The sequence below is a fragment of the Ovis aries genome, chromosome 3 (genome assembly GCF_016772045.2).
Source record: "Ovis aries strain OAR_USU_Benz2616 breed Rambouillet chromosome 3, ARS-UI_Ramb_v3.0, whole genome shotgun sequence".
Lineage (NCBI taxonomy): Eukaryota > Metazoa > Chordata > Mammalia > Artiodactyla > Bovidae > Ovis > Ovis aries.
In genome coordinates, this window is record NC_056056.1 from 43,074,722 (window position 1) to 43,093,878 (window position 19,157).

Consider the following 19,157-nt stretch of genomic DNA (forward strand, 5'->3'; position numbering starts at 1 on the left):
GAGGTAGGAAATGAGAAGCGCACTAAAGTTTGTGCAAGGTCTCCTGAGCGCCAAGCACTGTACATATTTATCTTCTTAATGACGCTGGAAGGGAAATAGTTTTACTCCATTCTACAGATGAGGAAGGGTGGACCTGAAAGGTTAGTTGATTTGCCCAATGTCACACGGCTAGTGAATGGCAGTCAGAATTTAAGCCACTTCTCAAAATTGCCCTCTGCAGCCTCCTCCATCAGTGCCGTGTCCCAGTCCCTTAGAAGACAAAGTATATCGCCCCACAGACTGCTTATTGCTTAAAAGGCAAAAATGGTCACTCTGCAATAGAGAAGCCTGCCCACGCATTGATCAGGTGAACAAAAGGAGCCGTAGCAGATGGGCATCACCCAAAATGACTTATGTCACTTGGCCAAGGTTACACAACTTGAACCTAGTCACAAGGAAACATCTGATGAACCCGAATTGAGGAACATTGTAGAAAATCACTGGCTTCTGTTCTTCAGACATTTCAGTGTCCATGTCAAAGCTGAGGAACGGTTCCAGAGTAAAGAAACGAGAGACAGACATCTAAATGCTGTGGGTGGTGCGGGATTTGATTCTGCGCTGGGGTGGGGGACATGCTCTGAAAGTTTGTTGGGTGGGTTGACAAAACTGAAATATGGAGTGTAGAAGAGAAAAAAATTACTATAACAGTGTTAGATTTCTTGAGTTTGATTGCCGTACAGTGGCTCTGTAAGAGAATATCCTGTTCTTAGGAAATACACACTGAGAGATTAAGAGATAAAGGGCATGATGCCTCTCAAATCGTTCAGAAAAAAGTAAATATTGCCACAGTGCTTTTGGTTGTGGTGCTAAAGAAGACTCTTGAGGGTTCCTTGTATTGCAAGATCTAACCAGTCAATCCTAAAGGAAATCAACCCTGAATATTCAAGGAAGGGCTGATGTGGAAGCTCCAATACTTTGGCCACCTGATGTGAAGAGCTGACTCATTGGAAAAGACCCTGATGCTGGGAAAGATTGAAGGCAAAAAGAGAAGGGAGCGGCAGAGGATGAGATGGTTAGATAGCACTCAAAGGACATGAATTTTAGCAAACTCCCCAGAGATAGAGGACAGAGGAGCCTGGTGTCTACAGTCCATGGAGGTCACAAAGAGTTAGACTCAACTTAGTGACTGAACAACAATATTTCTTATGGTAGCCAGCAGAGAGCTAAGCCTATATAATAGAGAACGAATTTTGAATCTTTGGTTTTATTTGATTAAATAATTCTACAGTCCCCTGACATCAAGGAAAATATTTTGCAGTGTGGCATTCTTAGTTTCTAATACTTCTGCTTAATTTCAGAGGAGACACAAATAAAATTCTGATCCTTCACCATCTGCCTCCTTACTCGACTCACAGCTTTTCTAGGAAAGGGGGAAAACCCTACTATGAACTTGTCTTACTTTACATTCATTTATAAATTCCTCCACATTTCCTGGAAATTTATTTGGGATTTTATTACTCTCATCATATTAGTAGGGTGAAAAATACAAACTCAGCAGGACGTAGCTGAGTACACTCTCTGCTCTCCTTCTGACCTTCCGTTCCTATGAGAATCTTAAGTAGGATGCTCACTCTACCAGATGGAAGAGGACTGAGTGGAGGCTCTCACTTGAAAAAGAAAGCCATCTTTAGTTTGACAAATTCTGAGCCAGCCTCTATTCTGCATGGTATACAGAGCTCTTGCAAAGGACATTTGAAAAACTAAACACATTCTATTCTACTGAACTGTTTCGGAAATACCTCCATGTCCTTCAGTGCAAAGTATAAGACAGAATTGCATCCTGGCCACTTGGGGCAGGGAGTACCTATACTACGGGCTTCTCAAGTGGCTCAGTGGTAAGGAATCCACCTGCCAATGCAGGAGACGTGGGTTCAACCCCTGGGTCCAGAAGATTCGCTGGAGGAGGAAATGGCAACCCACTCCGCTATCCTTTGCTTGGAAAATTCCATGGACAGAGAAGCCTGGTGGGCTACAGTCCCTGGGGTCATAAAGAGTAAGACATGACTGAACAACTAAGCACGCCTGTATATACGTATATTAGTTAGGGTCTTAACTGCAAACAACATAACCTGCCCTGGATGGTTTAAGCAGAAAAGAAATTACTAAGGGATACTTGGGAGCTCACTCAATTACTAAGGGGACCTCTGCCACCTCCCCTTCCAAACACAGCCTCTGCTGCCCACATCTATGACCCTGGGCCCTAGATACCAGGTGCCTTGAGTTGCTCTGGTGCAGTCCTGTGCTGCATCCAACCCCCTGGGCAAAAAACTATTCCTCTGGGGTCTGCTTACTAAGGAGTGTCTGAAAGACAGACCCTCCCTGCAAGAAAGGCTGGGAGGCATTAGTGACCTCTGTCTCAAGCAGGCAGCACTTACAATGTAGAAAAGCCACTAAATATGGGAAGAGAGTTCCTAAGATGCTTGGTGGCCACAAGCATCATGACCAACATCCCCGGATACAGCTCCAAAGAGGCAACAGTCAACCCAGGGAAAGTGCCCAGCTGCTAGGTTTTCTTCACGCGCACGAGTCTACTGTGCCTGCTTCTGCACGCACTGCCTTCTGTCTCTTGTTCTGGCCTTCCAAGGCTTATTTTGAATATGAACAATAAAATCTGGAAACTCCTCAAATCTTAAAGTGAACTTTTTGAGGAGACTGGAAATAATAACTGTTTCAAGCACCTGGAAATCTGTTGCTTCCAGATGAGAAGAAGGGGCCCAGAAAGGCGGGGTTTGGCTACAACTACTGTGTCTGTGCTGCTTCCCCAGTAGCTCAGTCGGTAAAGAATCTGCCCACAATGCCCGAGACACAGGTTTGATCCTTGGGTCAGGAAGAGCCTCCGGAGAAGGAAACGGCAACCCACTCCAGTATTCTCGCCTGGAGAATTTCATGGACAGAGGAGCCCGGCAGGCCACAGTCCTTGGGCTCACAAAGAGTAGGAGACGACTGAGTGACTAAACTATTGCTGCTACTGGCCATGACCAGGGTTTTCCAGACTGCGCCTTGCATTGCATTAATTGATGGGGGGCCAGAGAGAGGAGGTAAGAGGAAGGAGGCAATGATTACGAGAGGCACTTTGCACTGGGTAGATAAAAGTCCGCCCCCATTTCCTTCCTGTGAGACTTCCCTGAGACTCTAATATGCTGCAAAGGAGGCTCAGGCAGTGCTGCCCTAACTTGCTGGACCACACATAACACCTGGCCCGTAAGGTATCCTGTGGGGACTTGGGTTTCACCAAATACTCTTAGGGAAATACCCTATGCTGTCTCTCACCCAGGTTAGAGCCCTTGCAGAACACTTGACTTCTTCCAATTCAAAACTCAGCGAGTTTCATGCAAATACAAGTGAATTTAAATGTCACTGGCTCTTCAGACCTGTTTTGAGGGCTACTTAAAAAGGGAAGAAAGGATGACACCTGCAGACACGTAGTTCCTTTCAAGTTCTCTTGAATGCCTTGGGAAGTTTCTTTATGTCCTCCACTGTTTGATGTAGGAAATGCTGCTCGAGGGTTTTCAACAATGAGACTCCTAACCTTACATGCAAACTTTACGATTAAATGACTGTAACTAACACAGGGTAAAAGAATGCTATCCAGTGAGGAAGAAAGATGTTTCCTACAAAGTCAGTACATCGGAACTTTCAAATGTGCATACGTTGCACAAACTGAAACAAACATTGTCAGGAGTTGATTTTGGTTGTTTTCTTGTTTTGGTTCACTATCAACTTGACAGATCTTCAAATTAATTCAACACATATACAAGTACAGAACTTGCAAAAACTTTGGCTCCCATGCGAGCTGGCCCTCAAGCCTCTCACCAGAACAGCTGCACTAGGCTGATATTTGCAATTGCAACATACCATTTGGCTTAATAATCCTTGGCACCCTTTATATTGAGATAATTTAGTAGCCTATGAAAATGCCCACCACTCCTACTTTTTAAAGGTGTTTATTTGGTTCTACCCAAATCTTTCGATGTTAAGATGTCAAAAAAAAACCCATCTCTGACGCGTTGCCCACAGCATCAATCCGGAAGAATCTTTGATTAGAAAAGTACTGAACTGTAAAGGTCACCAGGCAACAGTCCCCTTCCTCTAAGTTTCTGCTGGAGACTGCTTCATTTGGAATGGGTTTTGATGAGCACTTGAGAGATCATTTCATACTTTTTATTCATATATTCACTCATTTTAAACCATAGTTTTTTTTTTAAGTGATCAGTTATTTTCAACTAAATCAAATAATGTATATTTCATCCTGTCATGGAAAACTGAAGGCAGACTGGCAATATAAATGGCCTTGTGGTAAAACCTGCTAGATACACTTGTAAACAATTTTTGTCTAGTACTTGATGCATCTAAAGATTCAGAAGTATAAGAGGAATCTGTTTCCAGGATCTCTTTAAACCAAGCCAGGCCCTCCACCCTCTCCATTGCTTTTTTCCTGGTATTTCCATTTCATATGAAAACATTTAACCCAGGTCCTAACCCTCAACTGTCCCATGAGTATGTGAACTACAGATCCTTACACATCTGAAATACTCTGCCTGCAGCTTTTTTTGGTTTTGCTTTGTTTTGTTTATCCTACACAACTTCCTTCCTTCCTTCCTACCCCTGGCTCCCCAGGGCTTTTAGAGATAGGCGAACCACTAATCACGCCCTCCTGCAGCAGCCACGGAGAGCCAGACTCCTCCCTCTGCTCCTGGCCAAAGGGGGATGAAAACAGCAATGGCCATCTTAAACAGTCCTGCAGAGATCTCTGGGAGACATCCTTGAATGCAGGGAGCAACACAGCAGCCCTGAATGGGAGCAGGGTCACGGTCTCCAGAAGGCAATATCTCTTCTATGGTTTAGCCTCCACAGACGGCTGGCCTCCCATGGTCGTTCCCCCATGGATGACAGTCACTCTGAGAGCTTGCTCACGCACTCGCCACGCTCCCGAGCATTCCACACAGGGCAAGTTCTCAGCAGATTTAAGTGATTTGAATGTTTCCCCTCCCCAAGTGTTCTTTTCAAGGGCCATTTGGATTCCAGGGGCCACTGCTAACCATAATGACTGACATTCTTTCCATTTCTTGCCTTCCTGTTGGGAGTGGAAATTTTGAAAACTCCATGGATGAATTTGTCAAGTTCTGATCTAAATTCAGGGCCAGAATGAACACCTGCTAGGCAAAGACTACCCCCCTTCCCACACCCCACAAAAAAGTTTGAGCTTGATAAATCCTCAAAGTGTGTGTGACAAGCCCCTCTGGATCTAAATGCCTTTGCCCAGCCGACCACTCACTCACTTGTTCACTCCCAGTAGCCACTTAATTTTCTTCATGGGAATGGTTTGCTATAAACAGAAGAACAAGTTCTTACGGAGCACTTCATATCAAAGCGCTTTTTAAATGGCACTTGGGATGTCAACCACTCCGTCCGGGCTGGGGCACTTTACTCATCGGCCTGGGTTAAATAAAGGCACACAAGAGACAAGTGCTTTTTCCCAAGGTCTCTGAGGGGTGGGGTCATCAAGGCTTGGAGAGACAGACAGACTTGATGACCATCACGTGGAACTGCTGCAGGGTGGTGGTGAAGCCAAGGTCGTGCAGTCAGATAGATGCTTGGGTTCACCTCTACCTCTGAGTTTCCTAGCTCTGAGCTCCTGTTCCGGTGACTTTATCTGTTATCTGTTTTCCTATCTACAAAGTGAAGGTAATAAATCTGACTTAAATTACAAGAGAATGCTGAAAGAACCCGAGGGACCGCACCTGGTTCCTAGTGTGCGCTGAGGAAAGGATGATGGGTGATGACCATTACAGTTTTGTGTCGCCACTTCATCCTTGTTGCTAATGCTTCCTGTGTGACTCTATTAATGAATGCAGGGCCTGAAGACCCCTGTTGGCTCAGCTCACAGAAAGCCAAAGAACTTTAAAAGTTCAAACGACACTTAGGCAAGATACATTCTTAGACTTCCCTGGTGGTCGAGTGGCTAAGACTCCATGCTTCCAATGCAGGAGGCAGAGGTCCAATCCCTGGTAGGGGAACTAAAATCCTGCATTCCGCACAGTGTGGCCCCCAAATTTAAAAGATGTATTCTTGTTCTCTGAAAGGCCTCAAACCATGATCCTTTTCCAAAAGGGATTTCAAACAAATGGCACTTGAAACAGATGAGACTGGCAACACTTTCTTTTGTAAGTAAAATTAAGGTGTAATAATAAAGGAAGCCGAGTTTCTCTAGGCATATAGTAGGGGGGAGAAAGACAGAAATTAATCAGGAATCCAAAAGTCCCTGTTGGTGAAGTTCTAGACTGGACAGCCCTTATCTTCATTGTTAGAAAACTCCCAATTAAATGAAAGCTTTGGGGGAAAAAAATGCCCAGATTTTTATCATTGAGGGTGTAGCTTAATTCTGGACAAAACTTCCAAGGTTTCTGATTCATGTTTTTCCAAGTGCAAATGTGCCCTTCTGAGAGGGTGACCTCAGTTTCTGCAAGGAGGGCCAGGTATCTGCACCATCATTAGCTCCCCAGGAGGTTCTCAGGCACCCAAAAGTTTGAGAAGCACCAGCCTGAATGTCGCCAGAAAGGCTAGGAGGGGAAGGGAACACCTCGGAGACTTGGAATTCTCTCTTGGTCTGAATGGAATCATTTTACACAGACACTGTCACAAATCCAGGAGATCTGGGTAATAGGTTTCCTCATTTCTCCTTGTAAATCAGCATGGATGTTCTTGGCCAGCCCTCTCCTTGCAGGGTGGGCAGCTGTGAGTTAAAACGAGGGGCTTATCTCCTCTTCGTCTCCTAACCCTGTCCTACCTTCTGCAGATGTAACTCTTTCCCTGTCTGCTTCACAACTAATTGTTCCAGCAGACAGACAAGCTGCGAGCCTGAAGAAAACAGGATATATTCTTGGAAGTAATTACTGTACTAAAATTGAGTGGGGAAATGCCCCAGCTTTTGAATAAAATCAGCTAGTGAAGCAGCATTTAGTTTCGTTTGGCAGTTAATAAAGCTTGAGTTCTAAGAGTTTAAGGTGTCACTTCACAGAATGTGGGAACAGCAAAGGTTTTTTTGTGATTGGGACCGTATTCAAAAAATTTCCAGTCTCAACGATTTGACGGCCGACATGGGGGTGGGAGGGCCATAAATCTAAACCTCTCTAGACTCTAAACACATGGGAATTTCATTACATAAATCTTTCCTGTCATATATTTGTTCAAAAGATCCACAAATGCAACAAAACAGAACTTTCATTTAGAATGCTCAAGGAAGACTTTATTTTTTTAAAAAGACCTTGCAGAGTTCCATTGGCTGACACCACAAATCTTGGCTTCTTTTGAATGGGATGAACAGAAACATGTTTAAGGTCTAAGGATGCTACATATATAAAATGGAAAAGAAAGATAATTTTCAGCCAACTTTTTGAGAATAGACTTATTCAAAACTTAAAAAGACAACCATGAAATTGTCACACCATTTTAAAAGAATAGTAGCATAAAGTCATAAGACTGTTTTCCAAGCACCGCCTCCACTTGTGTTCAAGAAAAGGCAAATAGCAAATCCACATTGTGAACAGCAAGCACTCTGCTTTGGGGAACCTTGTAATTTTGCAATCAGTTTTTACGTCCCAAGAAAATGTACTGATAGCAGTCATTACCAGGGACGGCGGAGCCTGGTGGGCTGCCGTCTACGGGGTTGCAAAGAATCGGACACGACTGACGTGACTTAGCAGCAGCTGCAGTACTATCAGACATGGTGCTTAAAAGGTTGAACGATATTTGCTGTATGCTCTTGGGTGAAATGGAAAATTTAAGAGAAACTATCATGGTGAAAACAGTAGGAATGAGATACGCAGGCAAACAAGAAAATGCATCCAGCATCAACCACACACTCTCCATCCACAGAAAAGGCTAAAACTTACCAGTATGGGCTACGTAAGAATTAGGTTCAGAAGATAAAAGTCACTTCCTACTCACCCAGAGGCTCCACCAAACTCCTTAGAGAAGGTTCCTGAGTTGAAAACTAACCACCTACTCACCTACAGCTGGTTACCTGTTTCTCTGGCACATGGTAACTCACCTGTAGCTGGTTACTTAATTCTGATAGAGAATAGCTACACGGCCTCCTGTCTCCTCTCCATTCAAATCTCTGGCTAAAACTGTTCTCACCAAAAAGAGCAAATGCAAGGGTAAGTTTTTGTTTCTCTTTCTAGTAGCTGTCAATTAACATATTAAAATTTCACAAACTTCCTAATTATGTAACGAACTGAGCTTATATTTGAAAAAAAAGAAAATCAAAACCTGAAACAACTATATATAGGGCTTCCCCGGGTAGCTCAGGTGGTGAAGAATCAGCCTGCAATACAGGAGACCCAGGTTCGATTCCTGGGGTGGGAAGATCCCCTGGAGAAGGGATAGGCTCCCCACTCCAGTATTCTGGCCTGGAGAATTCCATGGACTGTGTAGCTGGTCTCCACATTGCCTCCACCTTCCCTTGTATGTTAGTTACATGGAACTTGAAACAGATTTCTTCTTCAAAGTAAAACTAAGTCTGTGGTAGGTGGGCTCCTTGACTCGACTGCAAATCATTTCAATCCATCGAGCTGCTGTACTAACTTGAGTTCAGGGAGCTGGGAACCACGCAAGTCAGAAGCTAAGGAGAAAACATCTCTAAAAACAGTAATTTTGGAATAAGCACTGGATATTTGACCACTTCCAGCACCCAAGTCACATCTGTCTACCTGGGCCCTAGGAAAGCAAGCTTGCCCTCGTGACTTCTTCACTTCTCAGGAGCCTGCCTGTTTTCCCCAGTGGACTCAGGCCAAACTTACAGACCTTCCCTCCACTTAAACCACAAAGAGCTGCTAATCTTCATTAGGCATCTGTTTGAGTTACTGGACTCCCTTTTAACTCTCACAAATGTGTAAATGCGCTTTAACCGGCCCATAAATATTTGCATTTTGAGCGAAACATACTATCACCACCTAAATTGAGGATATGTTTGGGGCAGCGGGGTGGAGGACAGTTGGTTTCTAGGGCTTGTTCACTTCTGAACCTGTTTGTGGAAAGCGCTAGAATTTTTCAGAAGAGCAGGACAAGGGCATGCAGGTGTGGGCCCTGGGGAGTTAAATATCCTGTTAATATCCTACAGCAGGGGAGCGAGAGCTTTGGCAGGGCTCAGAACCACCAGCACAGCTGGGAAACAAGCAAATACTCAAACCCCAGAGTCAAATTTAGTATGTCAGAGTGGGGCCCAGAAATCTGCACTTTTAAATACTCCATGTGATTCTGACTTCAGAAAGATATCGAGGGGCAAATAATTTGAGTTTTTAAAAATTTTAGGTAAATACACCCTAGCTACTTAATTTTCTACAGGACACTTAAACATTAAAGCTGCTACGTAGAAACAAGCAAAACGGCTTCCCTAACTGGTTAAGATCCTTTGAATTGTACCTAGACAATAGTTTTAGGTTCTAAACCTATATTCCTTGTCAATAGTTATTATATTTAACTAATGCCAGATGCTTTCACATGTAGATAGATCTAAGAAAACATATACAAACACACACACACTTGGAGGTATATTGAAGATTTCATATTAAGGGGTCAAATGTGTATTATCAACTTATTTTCAATATTTGAACCTCAGTTAAGGCCCAAATTTTTTTTAATTTTTATTTTATATTGGAGTATAATTGATTAACAATGTTGTACTAGTTTCAGACATACAGCAAAGCAATTCAGTTATACATATACAGCTTATCTATTTCAAATTCCTTTCCCATTTAGGTTAATACAGAATATTGAGCAGCCGTCCCTGTGCAATCCAGTAGGTCCTCATTGATTATTTTAAACATAGCAGTATGCACATGTCAATCTCAAATTCTCAATCTATCCTGCCTGCTCCCACTTCCCCCCATCCCCTATAATCCTAAGCTGTCCTCAGAGTCTGTGAGTCTGTTTGTTTTGTAAATAAGTTCACTTGTATCTTTTTAAAAAAATATTCTATATATAAGTGATATTATATGATATCCACATAGCTACAAATGAAGGCCCAAATTTCTTACACTTCAAACACTAAGATGGCATGAAATATGAAAACATAAAAAGTTAATAGAACTAATTCTCACTCAGGAAATCCTTTGATTTTACTTCCCATAGACAGGAAATTTTCTTGTGCAGGATAGACCTATAATAAAAATTCCAACAACCCCTGTACAAGGTACTCATTTAACAAAAAAGATCAAATTAAAATGTCAACCTTTAGTTGGTATTAATACCTTTATATTTGAATATTTGTGATTACTTTTTTATGCATGGAGTTCTTACTCTTGAGAGTTGGGGCCCTGTTTCAAACCTCTGTTCAAGGAAGTACAAAGCAGCTGACTAGTTTCCTTTTTACTAATCTTAAATAAAACAAAAAAAGCATTCAACAGGTAAAAGCTCAACTTGATGTTAATGGCAAAAAGCAGTGTTCTCAGGGGTCTACCTTAGCCTTGAAAACTGTACCTTATCCTGTGATTGGTTTCTGCACATCCCAAACCTTTCTAGTTCATGGAAGCCTTGTTAAAATACTAATTCGTCTGTTTCAAGGGAAATTATTTGCAGAGTCCTTTCTAGTCTTTCCCTTTTCCTCTACTGGGTAGCAGGAGTTGAGTGTAGGTATGAGAAAGACAGGCCAGGAACTCTGTTCTGCCCAAGGGAAGAGAAACAGGATTTGATTCCCCCTACAGTTAGATGGGGCTTCCCTAGTGGCTCAGATGGTAAAGAATCTGCCTGCAATGCAGACCAGGGTTTGATCCCTGGGTCAGGAAGATTTCTGAATGGCACTCCTATACTCTTGCCTTGAGAATTCCATAGACAGAGGAGCCTCACAGGCTACAGTCCATGGGGTCACCAAGAGTCAGACTGAGTGACTAACACTTTCACTTTACCCAGTTAAGATATTTTACATCTGCACATAACAAAAATTGAGATACAGTAGGTATAAAATTTATTTTTTTGTCATTGCTACAGTGAAGATGACTTAAACAAAAATATAATACCTTCTTTTTCCTTAACTTTGTATCTTATTTAACCAACGAAAAGCAAGATGCTTAAGGATGCTTTTAAAATGTTAAGTTTAATGTGGAAAAAAAAAAAAAAATCACTGGAACTTACATTTGGCCCTCTAAAAAACAGGTTCCACATCTGAGGATTCAATCAATTGCAGATTGAAAATATTCAGGGAAAAAAAAATCCAGAAAAATCCAACAAGCAAAACTTGATTGAGTTTTCTGAATGCCCTAGCAACTGTTTACACAGCCTTCATATTATATTATCAGACAAAATCTAGGAATGATTTACAGAACACAGGAGGATGTACGTAGGTTACACATAAATACCATGCTGTTTTATATAAGGGGCTCTGGCGGCCTTGGATTTTGGTATCCTTGGGGGGACAACACGTGGGTAGTGTCCTGGAACCAATTCCCTGCTGATGCTAAGAGCTGCCTTATTTACATCCTAATTCAACTTTTATTCTATAGCTAAAGTTACTGCAATATGGTGGGGTTAAAAAGCCCGTAATTTGGCCTTTACAAAGTACTTAACACTTTCCCAGGTCCTTCTCCCACCTCCACTTACCTTGGATGTAGCATTTTCAATTTTCTGATAGTTCAAGAAATTTTAACTGGAGGAAAAAAGTGATCCTACAAATACCCCATGTACTGTGGGTCGTTGGACAAGTCCAAGGTTAGACAGCATGTTAAATATTGAGATAAAATCAATCCTTGAATTTCTGGTTCACTTTTAGTTGGGTACCCTCCGTTCTAAAATCAGCAGTAATCACCACACTCAGTTGTACAAAGTTTGCAGTCAAAGTTTGTGTGTGGAAAAAAAAATGTGAAGAGCACCAAGACATTCATTGTATCCACAAAGATACCTAATACAGGGCCTGAGATTTTCTTCCTCTGTTAGAAGGGGAGAGAGGTCACATGACAATTTAGGTGACCAGGAAGAGACTGCATATGAGACACCAGAGGACGTCCTGGGAATTCTGGCAGCGAAGGGGAGCCATGAGATTCTAGCATTCAAGTTCATGGAGAAGGAGAAACAAAAATACCTGCATCTACGCCTCAAAGGCTAGTATAAAAGAAAGAAAGAGTTGGCTTAATAAATTTTCATCTGTCTTTAGCTGTTTTGTTAAAAATAACATGCCTAAAAGTCTGCAGATGTGAGCTAAAATGTCCTTGAGAAGAGGCATGTTCATATAGGTCTCTCAAGCATTTCTAACACTGACAAAGCCTCCTTAAATCTTCCAGGAGACAAAATAGTCTCCTAGAGGGAAAAATGTCTCTAATAGAGCCTTAGCTATGACTTGCTCTTATTCTATTTTTTTCTTATGTACTTAAAATCATTTCAGAAATAAAGAACATACCAAAAGGTAAGTTCTTTTTTGTCAAATAATTTGACAGTGAACTGAACTTGGCTTAACAACTAGCATAAAGTTGTCAATCTGTCCTGTGTTAGCAAAAATGAAGATTTGAATAAAAATAAGAAAATGAAACCAAAGAGAAATACTATCGAGAGGAAAAACAAAGAAAAAATTCGAATGTACTTTGAAAAATCTGATTTTTTCCTGCAATCAAAAAGAAGTGCATGTATGTTAAAATCAGGATGTTTGACTTTCCATTGATCTCTCAAAATACTTTCCAGATATTGTTGACAGTGCTCAGAACTGTGTAAAAGCTAACATCCAATACCATTTTAAGGAAAAAAGTTCAAATGTAGGACTTATTTCTAAGAAACCCTTCTCGAAGGTCAAGGCATTGGCAATTCTAATTTTAAAAGAAAAGAATTTTAAACATCATTGGGAATTTAAGTGACAATGGTTTTCAAGAGCTATAAATCATATCTCTTTTAAAACAGAAAACATTTTCACTTCTGAAGGGCTCGTACCTGACAACTCCAATTAATGATATTTCCCCACCCTACCCTCAAATCACTATACTAAATGCATTATTTCACCTTAGAATAGGAAAATTTGAAAATGTAATTAAAAAGTTATACTCTCTATATATTAATACATTTTAATGGTCATGTTTGATAGCAAAATTACAAAATTAAAACCAAATTCTACATTCAAGGGACAAATGTCTTCATTGTTTTATTTAAGAGTCTATTCCATTCTTTGTTGCTTTCTATCTCCATATTTTAAAATCATGATCAAAGGTCAGGAGTCAATCCATTTACCTGAAATGAACAACTGGTAGATACTAGTTCTGCATTTATGTCCTTTAACAACTCAGTATTCAAAAGTCTAGGGGGATTGGTAAGTACATAATTTAGGGACATATTAGAATTCCAAAGTAACTGTGACACCCATGTCCCTAAAATCTTACAGACATTATTCATAGGCTTATTCATGTGTACTGAAGCATGTCCAGCATGCAGGCAAACTTCTTTTATTTGTTCAAACTGAGGTAAAAGAGACAAAAAATACATAATATTAACAGAAGTGATACAATCTCTTATTACTTTATTTTTCAATTTAGAAGGAATTCAAGTCTGGGTACTATTTGATATTTTTTTCAGATACCAAGCAATACCGACAGGACTCATAAATATGCTTTTCTGACAGGAAAGTCTGCTAACATTTACAAAATACCAACTTTTCTTTCAAGCCTAAGATGGCTAAGATTTAGTAGTTATGATTAGTTTTTTCAGTACAAATACATATCTAAATCTTGATTTTTGGGGGGGCCAACATTTTAAATAGTCATATTTTACTCCACTTTCAGGTTTTAAATCAAAACATACCAACAACAAAAGAAAATTAGTGAAAATTACCCAACTGGCAGGAAGTCCCATATTTCAATGTTATTTTTAACCCAATAATTATAACCTACTGCCAGTAATTATTTATATGTATCTACTTGTTTTTATTAAATAAGCACTGGTCGGTTATATAAAAGAATTTTTTAAGAATGGTACTTGGCACTGGGTTACCTTAATGCTTCTGGTATAAACAGAAGCACTTAGAAAAAATACCAGCTCTTAAGCACTTTTTGTCTGAAATTTGAATTTCCAAAAGCATTTTTTCAATGTTACTTTTCCACTGATAGATTCTAGGGAGTCTAATCCCAGCTGACATGGTTAATTTTAAAAAACAAATAAAAAATCCCCAAACCACATAATAACGGGACACTACACCTGCTTTTTACATCAGATAGAAACAGTTCCAGGCAGACCAAAAGTAGAAGAAAACCCGCCAAATCAAAGTATTGTAAATAAAGTTCATCTCCCGTACCCTAGAGCAGAAAAGCTCAAAAATCAAAAAATGAATATCAAAAGACTACCCCTGTCCTCCACACAAAAACCCACCCAAACAGTTTAGTTCTGAGCCTACCATTTCCCTAAAATGTTAATACCAGAAGCTTTAAGGTACTTAAAGCTGCAGCAGTAACTGTAGAAAGCACCACACTACAGAGGAAACTCCACAGAGGGTTCCGCAGCCGCCCACCCAGTCCTGACCACCCCCACCCCAGTAATATGTAAAAGCTCCTGTTGAAGTTTTTTTCTTATGCTAATAAAGGCATACCACCTAGTGTGCTAAAGACTAAAACTAGCAGCATTAGAGCAGTAAAGTGAAAATAGGAAGCCTACAGGAATGATCTAAATGCCTACCGAGGAAACAAAGCAGCAGAGAGAGGACCCTTGCCCTCTCCTGTGTTCGCAGGGAAGTGGCAGAATTAAACAGTCAGAGTCACCCACACTAACCCAAATTTAACACAGCTTCCACAAGACACCAGAATAAAACCTGACCTTTCCAGTCAGAGGGCACAGACAGACAGGCCTCTTCCAGGTCCTGGAGCTGAATGAGTTCAAAGACTGGCAGTAATGGAAAAAAAGAAAGCACATTAGGGCGTGATGGGAACCAGCTTCACAGTTTATCGAACCGTCACCCCGAGTTTCTCCAGCACACGAACACCCTTTTCTTGGTATTCCTGTCGGGTCATCCAGAAGTTGTCTTTGTCCTTCATGATGTCTGCTAGAACTGCACCTCCTAGGAAAACCATGTGCTTCCTGCGGGGCGGGTCTTCAATGCGGATCTTGAATTTCTAACGAAAGAGGAGACAGAAAAATGTCACACGTGCATGGTGTTTTCTATCTTAAGAAAATGACTTTTTCTTAAATTCTCATAAAGGTCCTATGATGTATACATGTGTAGGAGAGACCCAACTCACAGTCAGGAGATCGCAAATCCATCCCAGTGTGTTTAGAACACTCCCTGCTTACACCTGTGGCCCCATCGTTAACTGCACCCCTCATCACTCTCAAAACCATCCTGATATGAACAATGAATTCCACGGTCACCCTACTAAAAGCCCAAGTACTGGAGCACTGCCTGTGACAGGTGTCTCACTGACCGGCAGATCATCCAGCCAGCTATCAAGTGAAGAGTTGGGATAAGAAGACTTGTACTTTCTTCAAGGTCTCATGCCCTTATGATTGTAGTCCCAGGCAACAAAGTAAGATTTAAGTTCTTATAAGCAAAGCTCACTTTCTATTGTCTCAAATTCAAACGAATGTTCGAATAAACAAGGCCAAATATGGTCAAGATAAATTATGATGTTGGAAAAAATGAACACAGTAAACAAAATTAAAGACAAGCGGGAAAAGCTTTGCACTCTGTAGCCACTCTCAGCTGTCTAACAAGGAGAGACCTCCTTCTGTATGGTAAGTCAACACATGAAAGAGAAACCTTAAAATGAAGTAGCAGTTTTATTTACAAAGTCACAAATCGTTCAAAAAAACTCGAAATAACTATGTCATCTTAACTGTCTTTATGTCACATACGTGAACTGTACGATCTATCATAATATATGACATAGAAAAACACCTGTTTACTGATTAATTCTGAGGCTAACCTATTGTTCTAACTGCTCTAGTTACTTTTTTACTCCTAGGCAGGGGCCAGCAAACTTCTTCTACAGGGATCAGAGGGAAAATACTCGAAGCTCTGCGGGGTCTACTGTGGCAACAGCTAAAGGCAGCCAGAGACTGTGTGACAACAGGTGGCACACTAGGCGACAAGAGTCCGCTTGGCCACGTTCCCAAAAGCTTCCTTTATCAAACAGCCAGGTCTGGCCTGGGGCTGTGTTCTGGCCACCCTGCTCCTGGGGAAACCTGGCTAGCCCTTGAGGACACCGCTGCCCCTGCAGCTTTTGCAACGGGCTGCTGTTTCTCACTACTGACATTCCAGAGACCCTCAGAAACTCGCCCTTCTGGGCCATTCCAGCCACCACTCTCTGGGTCCATGGTGTCTACAGAGCCCCATGAGGAGGATTTCTCCTCAGACCTGCTCGGTGGCACATGTGAGTACTCTCTCCACCACGTCCTGACACCATCCTCAGTGACCCTGCCCGTCTCTGCCTTGCTTGGCAGACTCCCATTTCAGCTGATCAACTCTTTCTTCTGCCCCTGCCCCCAAGCAACTGAGCGCAGGATGAGAAAAACTCAACATCCACTTTAAACTTTACCTCAACTGAGCCCCTCAGAGATGCTCAGCAACCCCACGACATTTCTCTTCTCTCTTCCACCCTCTAAGACACCACTTCACACCTCCTCATTTATTTCACAAACATCTACCAGCTTCCTCCCTCCTCTGAGAGCCTCCTAACCCATACTGTGACGGTCACATTTCTTCCTCCCTTTCCTCAAGCATGTACTCACCTCATCAGACTTAATGATCCTTTAAACAAATCAGATACTACTTTCTCTGCTCAAGATCCTCCCAAGACTTTCTATCTCAATAGAAGGAAAGCCAAAATCTTTACCATGGCTGAACAAGACTTGCGTCCTGACTACCTTCCTCTTTTTGGGGTCTACCATGTGGCATGTGGGATTAGTTCCCCACCAGGGATAGAACCCATACCCTCTGCAGTGCAAGTGTGAAGTCTTAACTACTGGATCGCCAGGGAAGTCCCCTGACTGCCTTTCTGCACTCACCTCCTAGTCCCCTCCCTTGCTTACTCTGTCCAGCCATTCCTACACACTCCCCATAACTCAGGACTGTTACCACTGCCTGGAAGATTCTTCTCCCCAGAGTCAGGCTCCTCATTCCCTTCAGCCTTTGTTCAAAAGTTATCTCATTGGGCCCCTTCTCTGACACACCATCTCCCCAAATCACTACCACTTTCAAGCCTCTAACCTGACTTTTCCTCATAGTGCTTATTGCTACCCAAAGTATTATTTACAGACTAAAAGCAGATATTTTTAGTTTTGTTCACCACTGTTTTGCCTAGACAAGTGTTTGGCAGATAGAAGGAGTTCAAGAAGTATTTGCTAAATAATCATCTAAGACTGACTTTAAATTATATGTATAACTCAATAAAACCACACAGATGAGTGAAGTACTTCGACAACATGCCTCCTTTAAGTCTTTTAATCTGTTTAATATATGAGTCCATATAGAATTTAATTTCAATAATTTGAGTTACAAATGAAAGATGTAATATAGTGTGTCTCCAAATATAAAGCCCTCTGTATGATGTAATCTCATTATCTAAAACAACTGATCAAAGTTGGCAAGATGAACTGCAGAGATTTTTTTTAAACAAAATTAAAATGTTTTATTTTATGCTGCTTTTCTTTTTTTTAATTTACATTTACTTATTTTAACTGGAGGCTAATTACTTTATAATATTGTAGTAGTTTTGCCTTACATTGACATGAATCCACCACGGGTGTACATATGAACCTCAGAGATTAACTTAGACGACTCCTAGTTGAGCATGTAGTATGTACAGATAGTGTACTTCACACAGTCCAGGGTTTGTAGAGAAAAATCAATGTCAAATAACCATCAACTGTTACACCCTGGTTTAAAAATTTTTTTCCACTCTATGTATCAACAACTCATTTAAAGTCTGCTTTAAGAGCTATGATTGTTGACACGGATGCAAAAGAACTGGAGACTATCTGATTGGGGAGATAAAAGACATATGCAAAAAACAGCCAGAAAATAATTTTATATCAGAAATACGAAACAGTCCAAGAGTAGCACCGAATGTTGATCACATTTAAAAAAAACCCAACAACCTTTCTCCACAGTACAGCAGGTTCTTCCCACCCAGATACAGGCACCCTGGTTCCAGGCATTTGTCACAGATGAACCAAAATGTGTCCCTGGACCCACTGCCTCAGTTCACTGAGTAGAAAGGTGAGCTGGCACTAGGACTGCTGAGACAAAGCTCGTCTCGAACCACGTACTTCTTCCTACTTTTCAAGGCTGCGCTGGACTGCAGTAGACATTTGTTTACGAAGACTTCTTGCTCCCTCTGGTGGTTGTCAAGATTCACAAGCTATTTTACAGGGTTTTAACAGTATGCTAACAGTTGGAGTACTGACAGATACTTACAGAAAGTTTTTCCACATCACCCTTCAATACTCGTTCTAAGTAAAGCTGTTTAAGCTCTCGTTCCAACCGGGATGGCAGACCGGGGTACATAGTAGACCCTCCAGAAAGCACAATGTGCTTATAGAACTCAGATCTAGGAAGACACAACAGGTATTCATTAGGGGTTTCAGATTAGGAAAACATTACCTCAAGAGTTGCTTTTATTTACATTAGCCTCAGGTGGTTGCTGGGAGAATTAAATAAAATCCAACATGTAAACTGCAGGGCTGAATGCTTGCTATTACTACTATAAACAGATAACAAACTATATATAAAATATTTATATCATTTTGATGACAATACTCCTAAAGTACATAACACATTTTCTTGCAAATGTAATTAAGTCTTTCAGTAACGACTAGTTCACATAACAAAGGAGCGGTATTTGGGCTGTGCTGTAATAGTACTTCCATGGAGCCACTTAGAGGTGGTTGTCTACTATAATAAACTATATTCCACCATGACTCCACTTCTAGCTTTTGAATTTTTCCATTTGCCTTTTGTAGTTTTCCCTTTTGTTCCTCTGCTTTGAGGCCGCCAGCTATTATTTTTGGTTAGACTGATGTGCTTGCTTCTAATAGCAGTCCTGTCTTTCTTCCTTAAATATGCTGTTGGTCATGATACCAGATAATCAAACCTAAAATAAGTGCATATGGAGTAAAAGTATTAAGAGTACAATCTAAGTGAGGGTCGGAGGAGCTTTTTA

General features: G+C 41.2%; 1 protein-coding gene across 1 annotated transcript in view; it reads right to left on the reverse strand.

Annotated features, from left to right (window-relative positions):
- Window positions 1-13,438: 13,438 nt before the first annotated feature.
- The window catches only part of ACTR2 (actin related protein 2), a 38,571-nt gene continuing 32,852 nt past the window's right edge, over window positions 13,439-19,157 (reverse strand). Inside the window, exons 8-9 of the mRNA XM_015094304.4 lie at window positions 18,413-18,545; window positions 13,439-15,110 (exon numbers count right to left, since the gene is read on the reverse strand). Coding sequence (XP_014949790.1) covers window positions 14,940-15,110; window positions 18,413-18,545 — 304 coding nt within the window. The 3' untranslated portion in view covers window positions 13,439-14,939. The remainder of the gene's footprint in view (window positions 15,111-18,412; window positions 18,546-19,157) is intronic.